A 16,409-nucleotide genomic window follows, 5' to 3' on the forward strand; every position below is an offset into this window, starting at 1 on the left:
GGGAATGAGGTGGAATAAAGCATAGCCCCTGCCTTCCAGCAATGACCCCTCAGGGGTAGAGGACAGCTCTGCGAAGCTGAGACTGAGGGCAGACCAAGTGCATAGTGCTCCTGCAGGGGGACAGCCTAGCACTCCATGGGGATCCAGAGGAGGGAAGCAAATAGGTGACACAAACGGCCTGGGTCTTAACAAAAGGACCATGCTGCACACATTCAATGTGAGACTCTAGTAGGGGGTGGGGGAAGGCAGGTAATTTATTTAATGTCTTACTACGAAAAGATTCTCTTCTTCTAAAATTTCTCTAGCCCAAAAATACCTACCAAAGAATATTTTTCCATGGGAGAACAAAAGACAAGCCATTGTTTATTGTTTCTTCAGAAAACAATGTTCTCTCTAAAATGTGTTCCTGTAAATAGCATTAATAGCTGAACAATCTGCAATTACCACACTCCCACTTATTGTTATGTATGAAAAAGGAATTAACAGACAAAAAGAGATTATTCCCCACAAGGAGAGCACTTTCTCACAGAAACAAAACTTGCAATTTAGAAGGCTTTTTTGGACATTATTTCCTTGTATCCAAACCTATCCTTCATGGATTATAAACCACAGTCATGATTTAAAATCTCTTATATTCAAAAATCGATCCTTTACACATGGGAGTTAAGACCTAAGTACAATTTGGTATTTGTAATGCCTCTAGAAGCCACCTCTCTGTCTCAGTTCTCTGCCTGAAGAAAAATGTGAATTTCTTAAAATCTTAATGGAATTCTAAATGGGAAAAGACGCTCTTGCAGGTCAACAAGTGATTTTCCAAACAACAAGAGAATCCCTTCTGTAGTGACCGTACTAGCACCTACTGAAGGCATAAGTGTCCTCACCTTTCCAGAGCTCCAAAGAGAGCCATTACAACCCCATTTCCCAGATGAAGCAGCTCAAGCCAGAAGAGGCTATGTGCTCACTGACTCGAGGAGGCAAGGCCAGGGCTCAAGCTCTTTTCCCCAGGTTGCCAGTAGGTGGCCTAAACAGCTGGCCTTGGATGAGACAGAGCCTGAGAAGCTTATAAACCCCCAATCACATGCCAGGTCTGAACAGGACACCTGGTTAGAAAGGGCCTCTGGTGGTGAGCTGGAGTCTACCATCAGTCCCTACTCTGGAAGTAAGACAGCCTGACCTCCCTCTCCCCGCAGGCAGGGCTCCAGACATTTGAAAGAAGGCAACTCCTCACCACGCAAGCTGTTCTCTCGCCATCCTTCCTCCTCTCAGTCACTTGGCAGCGTGCACAGGGGAGCACAGCCACCCCAACTCCTCCCTGCCTCCCTGCCTCCACTCACACTTGCAGTACTTCAGGCTCTGTGACTTCAGACCACACCACTCATTCACACTGGGCTTCTGGACCAAATGCACCTCAGGCATTTGTCCTGGTAACTCTGAATTAATGTGATGGCTCCATGCTTGAGTTCTTAAATTGTTTTTCTTTTTTAAAAATAAATTGAACCCTATGAAATCGAACCCCACTTTTGAAAAACAGTCCACTACTGGCAATTTTAATAATGTTCCACCTAAAACATTCGCCTCTCTTTAATCTCCCTGGTTAAATTTTTGTAGGGTTTAATTTCCCTGGTTAAGTTGAGACAGCTAGTCTTTCATTCTTGTTTGATTGCTGGGTTTTGTCATTTAATTTACATAGGCTGGCTCTTCTAGTCTGGTGTCATCAGCACAGGTACTATTGTAGGGCAGGGTTCCCCCAGCACAGCACTATTGACACTGAACCGTAAATTCTTTATTGTGGTCCTGTACATTGTAGAATGTTTAACGACATCTCTGGCTTCCACCTGCTAGATACCAGTGCATCCCCTTCCCCTCTTGTGACAACCAAAGTATCTCCAGACATTGCTCTGTGTCCCTAGACGGGACGGAGCAGCAACCACCACCACCCCTGGTCCCAAGAATCATTGTTCTAGGGTAATGAATGATGGCTGCATCACCACTACAGAAAGTTCACGTCAGCCCTGCAATTAATTGATCGTTGGGGCCAAAGTCTCAACCAGAACGGTTCAGCTCAGCTATTTTGGTCATCCAATCTTCCCCATGATGCCACATGGATTTAAGGAAGTCTTCCTTTTGTTTCTAGTTTCAATCAATCAACATATTTATTGAGTGTTTATTCCATCTGGGAAAAGACAAGATGCACTCCAGTGAGTCTACTAAAGGAGATTCTGGTGACTTGGGCCTTGTTAGAGGCCACAGTAGGGTTTCCTTCCAAAAAGAGACCTCAGGGCACAAGAGAACAATTTTTTCTACTGAAGGATGTAGGTCAGCTTATATGCTTTACCATATGGTAACAGTTTAGTAAGAACAAAATCTTTCAATTTTCCACATACACTGAGTTGCTATTATATTGCATTTTTACGCTTTAATTTATTTTGTGTAGCATGTGCTTATTAAACACATATGGCTAAACTCGTATTTAAAATCATAATTCATATTCTTCACTGATAGCATTTATTTGAAAGAAAGTCTTTATACCTTTAACTCCAAAAAGGGAAATCAAAGAAAACTCAAGTCTCTGGCCTCAGGTAAACCTCTCCCTCTCCAGGTCAGCCTCTGCTGCTATCGTCTTACACTTTTTAAAGCTGTGAAGCAGGCTCACTGCACATGTGTTAGACCTCCTAACTGAAGCCTCTCCCATCTGTTACCTTCTACATATTTCTACTTTCCTTAACTGCGGTGTATGAGGGGTAAGTGAGCTCAGTCTACAGCTTAATGAAAATAATTACTGGTTTTACAGCTGTGAAAGAAAAGAACAAAATGCTCCGTTTATTATTTTGGTTCAGTCATCTGTCTTAAGTCTCCATGGTCAGTGATAGCTAAGCAAAGTTATAATAAAATTTTCTTTGGTAAAACTTGACTAATCTATGGCTTATACATTCTCATGAAACCGTATGGGAAACACGCAGGAACCAGTGGATGTTACTTGGTGGTATAACACTAACTATGTGATCGAGTCTACATTTTATTACTCTGAATTTGTACAATAAGCACATAATAAGAATTATTATTAACTTATTAATACATGTCAGGAGACGGTTCACATATATCACCTATCCTTGTAAACATTATTCTTCCATCAAAACTAAGTCAAACTTACAGTTTTAGTTTATTTATTCCTGTAGTAAACTCTTCTATTCAATAAAATCCCATTAATTAAAAAAAAGTAAATTCAAACTCATAAATACTATTTTTAGAAAAATAAAAGCTTTTTTTAAGTGTCAAAGTGCTTTCAAAAACAAATAGTAACAAAATTAGCTAACAAAAACGTAAGGTAATAGAGACCTTTAGAAAATCTAGGTTAATAAGCATAAATAAATTTGTAGTTTGGACATTTGTAGTTCAAATTCCAATAGATGATATGATATGTTCTCTTAAGAGGAGAGGAAATGTGCCTGGAAATCTTTCCAACACATTTCTATTTCCTAACACCTACCTCAGTGTATTCTCCATACACCTGTTTCACCTGACCTTGTGCTGCAGTGCCCATGACAAAGAGAGGGGTCCCATCCTACCTTGCCCCCACTTTTTCTCAATTCATCTTCTTGCCTTTCTGAATTAATTTTTGCTTTGAGATATAATGGGAATAGTGCCAGCAGGCTCTATCTTCTCAGGCACTTGCCTCTCAGCACTATATCCAACCTGTCTGCAATACTTTCTCTCTCTCTCTCTCTCTCTCTCTCACACACACAGAGAAGTATACACATTACATATATATGCACATATAAATAAATAAGTTTATTCACACAAACGCCATCTGTTTCTTAGTCCTTGTGAGGCCCTCATTACCTTGCCTTTGGCTACGACAGCAATTCCCTTTCTGTGTTTGTTGCCATCACTCCTTCCTGACTATAATCCATCCCACGTAACCACTATGGTTTAGGCTTCTTAAAATGCTTTTTTGGCAATGTTGAGTTTTGTGCTTCAAAACATTCAATGGCTCCCCATACCTATGGGATGAAAATGAGGCTGAATCAAGGTTCCCTACAGGGCTGCCTAGATTTATGTCCATACATTATTTCCAAGCACATGTCTGGCACTACACACAAACCACTATGGTCACTGTTCCTTGAACATGGCTTGAGAAGGTCTGTACCTCAGACATGCGAAATTCCATCCTGCTTCTCATCCTACAGTTTAAATCCTATCCATCCCTGAAAAGTCTGCTCAAAACGATTCCACCTCCTCTGTGAGCTGCTTTCGAACCAATTCGGCTACAAGGGTATTCAACCCAGTTCAATTCTTATAATGTGTGTACCACTTATTTGGCTCTTGCACAAGCTGAATGATCCTGTACCTACTCACTTACGTGTATCAGACCGCTGTCTACACCCTTAGAACCTGACTAGGTAGTTACAATGGTGAGAAAAAATACTCAACATGTAAAGATTATCGAACCTTTTGCTATCTTCAGGAAAAAACAATGTGACCCTAATAACAAAATGCCTAAAAATAGATCAGAGGATCCAAGAATGCTCAATAGGAGAGGGCCTGAGAGGTCCTCTAGTCCAACTCATTCATTGGTCTCGTGTGCTCAGGCAAGGGCCCCATGGCCAGTGGGAGATAATGCTGAGTCTATCTCCCAGGTCTGTCATCTCCCAATATGTGGTCTGTCATCCATAAAAGTCAAATGTTGAATATATTTTGAAGCTACCTTATATCATTATGTCTTAGAAGATGCATTTCCCTGTTCTTAAAAACCTTAGGAATAAGGTCTGGGATTAGTCCTGTTTCTACTCACTGTACACCCTATAGTTTTAAAACATTGTTTTCAAATGAAACTTTTAAGTTAGCCTTCTAGAGTTCCTCCTCTGATATACACCAAGGTTACCATTTAATCCCCTAAACATCAGTTAGACCTTTAAATTTATAAATATGCAGTTTATCTTGGTAGCACTGACTCCAAATATCAAGAATTTAAACCTTGGTAAGAATCACTTGCTGTAGAGAATAAGTGCCTTAAAGGTTTATTAGAATTACTTCCTTGGATATGAGATAAACAAGGTTCCTAATTTGCCATCTTAATTCTGCACTTTTCCTGAAATTGAACACTCATTTATGTTTAGCTTTAAATATATTTATAAATGTATGTGTATCCAACACACGGTTCTAGTTATAAGTCTAACTTTTCAGCAAAGAATAACTCTTTGTCTGAGAAAAGGTGATGCAATTATTACATATCACTGCATGATACAGGCTGTCTGGGGTTATTAAAAGAGTCAGGTATGGCCAATTTACAAGTATCACCCCTGCACCTTGCTTTCATAGCTCACTGCTGAGTCTTATGCTCATTGAGGGGCCCCTTGGGATCTTTTTACAAACGACTGTTTATTATTATATTATTCCATCATATACCTCAGGAGAGGAGGTTGTTACATCCGTTAAGAAAATCAGGAGCTATTTTGACTTCTAAGAACATTACTCCATATACGATGTTTAAAATTATGTTTTCTGGTATGGCAAAAGGTTCAGTAAAACATAAAGTTAAATAAAAGCAAAAGGTTCCTGAAACAAGTGAAATATTCTTGGCTACAAAACAAATGGCTAAAATTAAGGGAGGGCAAAAAGAAATGCTACAAGTGCATTTAGCGACTGAAATATGAACAGTTTTGATCACGTATCACCAGCACCCAGCATGGTAGCATGCAGAGCGCTCCCTGCCTGAGCCACGTTTTTACTTGCAGACAACAGAATCCACTCGGCTGAGATGAGGACAAAGGGTATTTATATCAGGGCACTGGATGGCTTACAGAGTTTCTAGAAGTGCCAGGGAACCCAGCATGAACGCTTCATGTCCAGGAACAAGGTGGTGAGCAGAAACGTCCAGCTATACCACAGAGCGGTTCCAGGAGAGCTACTGTCTGCCCTTGCTGCCATGACACAGGTGCCTGAGCAGAACCCCCGTGACAGCTGCCGCTCACCACTCCCTATGCGTACTTTCCAGAACCACCATGTAGGTGCCCCTGTTGGACAGGACCATAGTGGGTGTCAACCCAGCCACAGGAGCTGGGGACACGCAGAGTTCAGCTTTTTAGTTCCCATCATACAGATGGCACACTGGGCAGGGTGAGGAGTGGGTAGAAAGTGAGCCAGTGGCCGATGATTCTGAATCCCAAGAGGGTTAAATCAACATTTTACTTAGGTCTGACCCACAGCAAGGGGAGAGGATATTTCTCCATCTGTTCTGAAATTCCACAATGCCTAATTATATCTTTTAGTCAAACGAGTATGTTCAAAAGTGAGAAAATACACAGGGAAAGAAAAATATTAACATTTTACGATAACAGAGTATGTTCTTTTCCTCATACTCTTGTCATTACAAGGGCTCATGTTTACTGAGGGCTGTTTTGTCCAGGCTCTGAATTGAGTACGTTATATATTTTAGCTCCACAAAGTCTTCAAATAACCCTTATGGTAAGCACCACAATTACCTGCATTTTACATATAAGGGGAGAAAGGCATAGTGAAGTCAAATGATAAGGTATAGCCAAGGCTGGAGCTCAGACAGGTTGTCTTGAAGCCCATGCTCTTAACTATTACACTATATCATACTATATTACACTAAATCATGACTTTATCCTGTTACAATTCAAATTTGTCACTAGATGGTCACCTCAGGGCTGAAAAATACACATTTTTCCACCTCAGGCCCCATGCTTTTTTGTGCATTACAAAGTAGGATAATACAAAATTATAGATGGAAATGACAAAGACCTATATTTCCCAAAATTTCTATATGCAAATTTGCAATAATTTTACATTAATGTAGGCTTTGCACTTAAAAGAGAATTTAACTTTGATGTGTAACAAATTACATTAAGACATTAAATCTGTAAGTCATTGTTAAAAAATAGTTTGCTTATTTTAAGCAAAGAAAACGTTCCAGTCTTTGATATATGTTCTTAGAAACATGAAAATAAAATTCCTTTCCTCAACTGTCCCTCTCCATTTTACACATATTGATCTTTCCATATGTTTTAAATAACGATGAAATTAATAGGAACTGTTTTTAATAAATCTAAATCATAGCTCTTTTCATGTCCAAATATTTTGGGGAAGACTGAGGTGAAAAAGCTGCTGAGGCTTTAGGAAAAACTAAGAACAACGAGGAACAGCTTTAGAAGAGCAGTTGAAAGATGGTGAGGAGCTGGGGAGGCAGCTGTGGAAACCTATCTCGGGTTGGAAGTGGGAGGGCGCTCTAGTCAGGAGGAGTCTGAGGTGGGGGGGACCAAGGCTGGAGCCCAGGTAGAACAAGACAGAAGGAGGAAGGAACAGAACAAACAACTGTCTGACAGGCCTGTTAGCTGTGAATCAATGGGGAAGACATACCCTGTGGAATAAACCACGCCTTTCCTGTGAATTCTAACAGCCTTTTTAGTGTGTGGCATTGGGCAAAAGTTCTTGATATTTTTTGAACCTTTGTTATTTAAACAGTGTGTTATGATATTTATCTAACTGAATTGCAGAGACAAACCAGTGGGAAAACATCACGCAGGTGCCAGCACAGAGTCTGGCACGGTGGGAGTCGGGGAAATAAAGACCCTCTACCCTCACCAGCCAACCAGATACAAAGGAGCTGGGCAGAAGGAAGCCAAGTGGAAGACCTTCACAGGAAGGCTGGGCAATCAGTCCCACAAGTCACCCCAAATTTTATTCATGATGTATAGTTATTTTGAAAGTCCTTACAATCCAAATTATTTTCTTTCTAAACCAGTAACAGGATCAATTTTTTTTAATTCAGAGTGGAGGAAAAGTACAGCTATTTCAAAGCATTTTTTCAATCATACTAATAAAACTATATGATTTTTCAATCATACTAATAAACTAATAAACTCAGACTACACATGAACTTGGGAAAATACTACTTGATAAGGTCACTGTTTTAGCTATTAAATTATTAAGTTAATAGACTAGCTAAAACTGGTCCAAACAAAAACGTTGGTTTGGAATGTGATGCATTTTGGCTGTTCAAAATGTATTACTATTAATATTTTAAATACAGAAATGACTATATTTGTTTTCATAATGAATTGGTCACCATATTAAATGTAACCATGGTTTTATACGATTGTATCATAGAACACAGTCTGTGAGACATCTATTTTACAAATAGGTTTTTAAAAAAATTTTTTAACATATATTTATTGTTGAGAGACAGAGAGAGACAGAGTGTGAGCAGGGAAAGGGCAGAGAGAGGGGGAGACATAGAATCTGAAGCAAGTTCCAAGCTCTGGGATGTCAGCACAGAGACTGATATGGGGCTCAAACTCATGAACTGTGAGATCATGACCTGAGCTGAAGTCAGATGCTTAACTGACTGAGCCACCCAGGTGCCCCACAAATAGGTTTCTTTAATTAAAAAAAAAGTTTTCAATTACTATAAGGACCCATAGGTCTGGAAATAAAAGATTTTTAACATTTTAGGGCTTATTTCCACTTCAACACTTTTTTAGTCACTGCTGACATAATTTTGATACTCTCATATTTAGGGAAGCATTTGTAAAATGACTATGCCACACAATCATGCTCCCAGGGCCATGGGCCTTGGGGCCATTTCAAAGGCCAGTGGTGGAGGGTGAGCTACGCAGTGAGTTATGCAGGCAAGTGTGCCACCCAGAGGTGAAAGGAGGAAATTCACCTTGGATTTTTTTCTAAGATAAAACTAATAAATGTTAGAACATTTTAAATTATTTGCTATTACTTACCTTACTAAGAAATAAGGAAGATTTTTATAAGGTTCTCTCTGCAGGAACAAAGTCTTTTAGCACCGGGCTAGTGACTTTTTGAGAACTCTCATAAGAAGGAAATGGTACTAGTCACAGGTGCACAGTTCATGGATTAAAAAACTGAATTTAACTGTATTCTCTACAGTAAGTGCTTTCTTGTTTTTTTATAATTAATGTAATATGTGTTTCCAGAAGAACATATAAGTTCTGGGACAACCACCATGATCCATTTAGGCATGTGGACCAAAAGTTAAACTAATTATCAGAGACATTTCTTACTTAAATGAGAAAAGTTTCTTTCATTAGAAGGTTTTCTGTGCAATTTTCTTCTGGAAAATAAACAAGGTTTACTTACAGTAAGTAATTCTTTTGGCAGACAGTCAGGGCTTCTCAAGTATATACTAATAATTGTTAAGGTTGCAGAATACAGCCACTTCTATTAAGCACACATAAAAATTCAAGCCTCTAATGGCTAGACAATAGGCTGATTATAAAACAGAGATTTATGATATCCCTGTTTTGTCTTACAAGTCTGGATGTTGGGATCACTTTTAGTAACAGACCAACATTTAAGACTTATGTATTTTACAATGAACCATAAAAAAATCAAACTCAACTGAAAACATGACATATATTAAAATGGGAAAATGATTTTAAGTATAAAATATGAAAACTCCCTTTTCTACCCTGTAAAATCATATTTTTTAAATAATATTTTGGGTTCTCAAAGTCTTATTTCTTCTCACTTGATCGTTTCATTTCCACTCTGATAGACTTTAAAATAGAAAGATGATCCTAAATTTACATACATTTATGTTACTTTCTAGAAAACTCATTCCAGGAATACCCCAGTGTTGGCTGCTGACTTCTAATTTGTTTTTATTAATTGACAAAATTCTACAGTTGATTGTTATTTCCAAGTAAATTTTTCTCCCTGCAAAATCTTAGCAAAATACTGCTTTACAGTACTGTGTTGTTAACTAAGCTTTTGTCTCTTCTGTCACTGAGGGATCTCGTCATGATCCGTGACAGTTAATTCTCTTCCCTATTTATACACCTCAATCTTCCACCCACCTGAAGCTACGTCATTCTGTGAAAGACGCTTCCATCTGCAATGATGGCTACAGATATCTGAGCACAGGACACAAACGGCTCTACTTTCGCACCTCTATTTCTGCGTTTATTTAGGAAATCAATGAGACCGTGGGTACAAGTCCAGCCTATTATATAGGGATATCCTCCATGCATTGTTGGAACTGGGGCAGATACGACAAAGACAACCCAGTAGGCCAGTACAGTTACTGCTTCAGATAAAAGCTCAATGATGAAAGCTCCAGGGTGTTATCAGGGATATATTGCGAGAGTTTTAAATAGGGCTAAAGGGTCGAGAAGCTTCAAGAAACGCGTTCTGAAGCAACAAGGGAAAACTGGCTACTCAGGAGACTGACCTCTTAACACATACCCTAAGTTTATCATCAAGGTCTGTGTGTCCGTATTATACTTTCAAAGAATAAAACAGAAACACAAAGGATGACTGCTTATAGCTCACGAGTGATTCAAGTTCAGTGATGAGTAGCTACAATTTCAAGGGTAAGTGCTGAAACATTCTCTATACCTCTTATTGCTCAAGAAGACCTAGTGATAACATTCAATGCTTTGAAATTGCTTAAATCTCTCCTCTTCCAGTATCCTGCTCCCAGTGCCATCATCTTACTGCTCATCATTTTTAAATTCTATATTCGTTTGACCACTTCCTAATTAATCTGTCTCCAGGCCCAACCTCCCACTCTACACTACCACTGTTACGTTTTCAAATCCATTCGGATTCCAGAATAATCCTTGGAAGGAGTCCAGAATAATCTCTGTGAAGTACAAACCAGTCATATCACTCCCTTGCTTGACATTCAGGCAGAGAACCAGGACTCTGGGTGTTCCTGCTCCCCTCCTTGCTCTCTGCCCATGGGCAAGGGTAGGGAGGCGTGGGACTAGCCATATCCTTCCTACCCTGCACATCCAGGATCTACCAGAAGGGGCTGTCACTACTGACTCCTCTGACCTTTCTGTTTCAACTTAACCCACCAATCATATTCCTTTGGGAGAAATGAGAATGACTCCTCATCAAGAAATGTCAGGACCCCTAATTTACGCATGAGGTCTTTTACAAAAATATCCTAACTACTAAAATAATACTTTTCAAATATTTTTAAATGATCACAATGATTTTGTTCAAATAATATCTAATGCAGAACCCCAACAAAAAGTGGCTGAAACAGCATTTTTGAATTTGACAACATAAGCTGAAGCTAAATCATAAAGCACTATGTAAGCCACAGAATAAAGTTCAAATTTGGTTGGCGTAATGCAAAGTCAGTGGAGAGAAGCAGGAATGTGACAGAATCTGATTTACGTTTTTGAAAGACCAATGTGGTTGTTGTGTAGAAGAGCTGAAACTACTGAAAATTTCAACATGTTTGATGTCTTTTCATGAACCCTAATTTAACCTGCAAAAAGCGAGATGCACTTTCCACTTGGTGGGCTACCGTGATAAGGGAGTCACAGAATACCTGATCCTCACTGGTTAATCCCAGGTGCATCACAAGGTAAAAATGCACTAGGAAGTCCCTGTTTGGCAGAACGTCCTGGCGTCTGGTCATCATGGAGCAGATCAGTCTGTAGGCTTGCAGTTTGCCTTCCTTATATTCGTTTGGCAATGTCGTCGCCTGCCAAGGAGATGAGGTTTAAAGATTTAATCAGCTCCAGATGCAGAGCATTTTGACATTTCATTTACTTCTCAGTATTCCATAAGAGTTGTTTATGAAGACGAAGGATGCAGTTAGTGGCTTTAGTAAGATTCAGCTTGTCTTCAAAACGTGCAGTCTTGGCCAATTACATTTTTTAAACTCAATTTCAGAAAGGAAGAGGAAATTGCAATAAAGGAATAAACACATATCCACTTGCCTTAAATAGCCATGATGCAAACATTCTGAGTGGTGGGATCAGCACCGGTGGAGACGGAGAAGACTGGTTATCCAGGCTTATTGCCAGATTATCCCGTATCTAATTCACAAAGAGGAGAATTTTAGGAAAGGCCACACATAGTTTATCGCAATGATATTTCAATATTGTGTTCCATGGCCAAATAGCTACTTCTCATTAAATTTCTACATGTTGAGCGAAAACCTACAATATGTACAAGTTTTTCATCTATCATGAGATCTACTGCCATTTTAAATTATGTGTCTCACTTACTGTACATGGTTTTAGATTTAATACAAAACTAGGGCTTTGTTTTCCCTTGAGTGTTAATGCCTCAAAACATCTTCAACTCCAAATGATAAGGAATGGCCTAATAAGTTATACTGCATAAATATGAATCACATTTTCTAAAAACAAGAACAAAATCCAAAAAACTTAATAACCTGGGGAAAGCATAGATTATAATCAAAACCCAGAATGAAAACTGTATGTACTCTAAGATTCTACTTTTGTAAAAAATATGTTTATCCACAGAAATAAAACTATATATTTATACTGGTTATCTCTGTGGAATGGTGATGTAAATTTTCTTATTCATACTTTTCTACATTTTTTAAATCTTGTACAATAAAACTGGTATCACTTTTATCAAGAAAATAACAAAAACTACTCAATACCCTACCCCTTAATATCTTACAGTAATATTCTACACACATATGCATTAAATGAAATAGCTCTTCTGCATTTATGAAATGACCAAACTACAAGTTATTTATTATTTATTCTGTGACAATCAAACAACTTTGTCTAAACACCGAATATATGTTCCAGATTACATTCAGTAGTTGACTGCCAACAGGATTTTGATGTTAAATCAATGATAAATGACAAGTCAATTTTCCCCTCTTAGAACAAAAGGGAATGTGGCAGGACGTACCTTTGCTAGCTTGTACCAGAGTTCATAGAGATGGCCAAAAACTTTGGCATGAATCTTGGGGGACTGGATATTATTCACATCCCCGAGGATTCCCAGGACTCTTCGCCATAACACAGCGGCAGAGTCTGCGTGCCAACCGGTAAGGTTCCCTCCAGCAATTATACTGCAGTCATCTGCAAGGCACTCACTGCTATCTATGGAGGAAAACATGTCTGTAAACACAATCTTGATTTCATCATTACAGCCCTTTCTCTTCAGTGCAAATCACTGATGCTTGACAATTTACGTATTCAGGGTAAAACAATTAAAGATTAAAAGTGTGCAATGGCTGATGATTCCAAAGGATGGAAAAGCAGAATCAGTAAAGAAAGGTCAAGTGACTTTTCATTCTTCAAACTAAAAGGGCAACAACCTAGAGATGAGAAAAAAGTTCCTGGAGATCCTGTGAAAGGTTTTATACAGCAGAGGAGGGGAAGGAGGAGAACCCTGAGCAGGATTGGTAGGGAACAGGGCCATGAAAAGTAGGTGGCGAGGGACAGCCTCAATGCTGGGGTGATATTTGTAGTGGCTGTTATTAACTCAGGCTTATTGGGGTATAATTTGTTTACAATAAATTTTACTCTTTTTAGACTCAAGGAGTTTTAAGGAGTGTATACAACCATGTAACTGTCACCAAAAACTGCCATGAAAATTAAGATACGGAACAGCCTCATCACTCCAAAAGTTCGCTTTTATAGTGAGTCCCCTCCCCTTATTCTTTGCCCCTCACAAGTACTGCTGTTTTCTTTTCCTAGAGTTTTGCCCTTTCTAGAATGTCATATAAATCCTACAGTATGATAATGGTGTGAGTGGGTGGTGTAGGTAGCGGTGTGGATGCCGTCACCTAGCTTAATGCATGTGAGATTCATCCATTTGGGGGCTTATTATTGCAGGTTAATTTTCCATTTTATGAATATACCATAGTTTGTTCATCCATTCACCTACTGAAGGATATTTGGATAGTTTCCTCCTGTTTTCAATGATTATAATAAAGCTACCATAAACATTTGTGTATAAGTGTTTGTGTGAATGTATGTTTATAGTCTATTTTGTAAGACCAGAATCACAAAATGGCAGACAGTATTTCTTTGCTTATTTCTTCCTTTTAGTGGGCCATATCTCCTAGTGGTGCTTGAGAAAGGGGCATGTCCCTATAGATCTCTAAGTGTTTGTTCCCTGACTTGTAGTCCATAGTTTGGTTGGGTATAGAATTCTGTGATGGAAATGCTTTGCTTCAATTTCTTTTACTTTCCTTTGTTATTAAATTTTTTTAATGTTTATTTATTTTAGAGAGAGAGAGAGAGAGCAAGAGGGGAGGGGCAGAGAGAGAGGGAGACACAGAATCTGAAGCAGGCTCCAAGTTCTGAGCTGTCAGCACAGAGCCCAATGTGGGGCCCAAACCCACAGACCATGAGATCATGACCTGAGCTGAAGTTGGTTGCCCAACTGACTGAGCCACCCAGGTGCCACTCCTTTGTGATTTTAAAGTCAGCAAGCAGTATTTTGAGGCTTGAAATTATTTTATGGAAAATTATTAAGTTGGCAAAATTTGTATCCTCTTTGTACCTAGTGTTCTGAAGCCTCCTGGTGTCACCTGGTCTATTTTCAGCCACTGTGTTTGCCAATTCATTAGGCCCTTTTGACTACAATATCCAGGTATTGTATTGACTTCCATTGATTTGAATTTATTTCTGCTGCCATATTTCTATTTTATTTTATTTTTAATTTAGAGCATGAGCAGGGGAGAGGGGTAGAAGGAGAGAGAGGGAAAATCTTAAGCAGGCTCCATTATCAGCATGGAGCCTCACGTGGGGCTTGATCCCATGACTCTCAGATCATGACCTGGGCCGAAATCAAGAGTCAGATGCTCAACCAACTGAGCCACCCAGGTGCCCCTCTGTTCATATTTTCAATATCCAAAAGATCTTTCTTGTTTTCAGTCCATTTTTATACTCTTGGTCCTTCTTTCATGGATACAGTATATTCTTACCTCATGAAGATATTAATAGCTTTTTAAAATTTTATTTCTTCCCAGCCTTTTTTTTTAAACTCTAAGGTAAAAAATATTTATAGTGTTATATTAATATGTTTTAAGTGTACAATATAATGATTTCAAGAATTCTATACATTACTCAGTGTTCATTAAGATTAGTGTACTCTTAACCTGTTTGGGGGGGATGGGTTAAATAGACTTTTTTCAGACTCCTTTTAAGATCTGCTCCATTCTACTTCATCCCATATTCTTTTTTTCTAATAATTTTTTTAAGTTTATTCATTTTTGAGAGAGACAGAGCATGAGCAGGGGAGGGGCAGGGAGAGAGAGAGAGAGGGAGACACAGAATCCAACGCAGGCTCCAGGCTCTGAGCTGTCACCACAGAGCCTGATGCGGGGCTTGAGCTAACGAACTGTGAGATCATGACCTGAGCCAAAGTCGGACGTTCAACCGAAGGAGCCATCCAGGCGCCCCTACTTCATCCCATATTCTTATATTTGTCTTGTGTTTTCATATTAGATACCTTTTTCAAATGGTTGGGGATCTTGGCTATCTGCTCATATTTAAGAATGGTCCACAAAAAGCTGAATGGAAGCATAGTGCACAGGCATTATCTTTGGAGAGTTTCACCATGTTCTCAGAAAACCTCAGACATACGTTTTCTTTGGGGCTTTTATTCCTAGAACCCAAATTCTAGGAAAAAGACTCTCTACTGCTCAGAGAGTATGCAAATTATTCCTTAGTTCCTTTGTTTTCAAGACAGCACCTCTATACTTAGCTGTTTATTGGTGACTCCAGGCCAGAAACCTCCCAATTTATTTGCTTCCTCTTCTGGGATGAAGTTCTAACTACTTCTTAAGTAGACTTCCAAACAGTCTGCCTGTTTTTAGCCCCACCATTTCCTCCTACTTCTATAGCTACCTCATATGGACACTTTTTTAACCCTTCTAGGAAATCTACAATAACTTCAGTCAGCTTGCTTCGTGGCTCTCCCCAGTACCAACACAGGATTCAGTGCCCTCAGGTCTGCTGATGCCTTGGCCATGTGTCATCTGTTACAACTTTTAAAAGTTGGTTACTACTGCCTTTTTTCCTGCCGTCCCTGTCCTTGTGGATTTATGTCTAACTTAACATTAGACAAATGTCTAATTTGACATCCCCCATTGCTCATACCTTATGTAAGTATGGTACACCTACTATAATTAATAGACCAATATTGAAACATTATTATATCAAGTCCATACTTTATTTAGACCTCTTTGGTTTTTAACCTAATGTCTTTTATTAATTTTTATGTTCCAAGATTCCATGCAGGATATCACATTACATTTAATTGTCATGTTTCTTTCACCTTCTCTTGGCCATGTCCTTGTTTTTGATGACCTTAACTGTTTTGAGGAGAACTGATCAGGTATTTAGTAGAATGTTTTTCAGTTGGGATTTGTCTGCTGTCTTTCTCATGATAGACCTTTCTTTTGCATCATTGTTATTATTTGCTTTTGCATTTCTGAAGTGAACTTCTCTTAGCTCTGATGTATGTATGATCTTTTCCTAATATTCTTGGATTTCATTTGCTAATGATTTTTTTAGGATTTTTGTTTGCAAAAATTTAAGTTTGTTTATTTTGAGAGACACATGCAAGTGGGGGAGGGGCAGAGAAGGGGAGAGAGAGAGAGAGAGAGAGAG

At 38.9% G+C, this 16,409-nt stretch overlaps 1 protein-coding gene across 5 annotated transcripts in view; it reads right to left on the minus strand.

The window, feature by feature from the left end:
* The window catches only part of RALGAPA2 (Ral GTPase activating protein catalytic subunit alpha 2), a 324,029-nt gene that overhangs the window by 162,963 nt on the left and 144,657 nt on the right, over nucleotides 1-16,409 (minus strand). For all 5 annotated transcript variants that reach the window (XM_049650097.1, XM_049650096.1, XM_049650095.1 and 2 more), the window contains 3 exons: nucleotides 12,691-12,884; nucleotides 11,736-11,834; nucleotides 11,342-11,497 (listed from right to left, as the gene is read on the minus strand). In XM_049650097.1, coding sequence (XP_049506054.1) covers nucleotides 11,342-11,497; nucleotides 11,736-11,834; nucleotides 12,691-12,884 — 449 coding nt within the window. The remainder of the gene's footprint in view (nucleotides 1-11,341; nucleotides 11,498-11,735; nucleotides 11,835-12,690; nucleotides 12,885-16,409) is intronic.

This window comes from Panthera uncia, assembly GCF_023721935.1.
Source record: "Panthera uncia isolate 11264 chromosome A3 unlocalized genomic scaffold, Puncia_PCG_1.0 HiC_scaffold_11, whole genome shotgun sequence".
Taxonomy (NCBI): domain Eukaryota; kingdom Metazoa; phylum Chordata; class Mammalia; order Carnivora; family Felidae; genus Panthera; species Panthera uncia.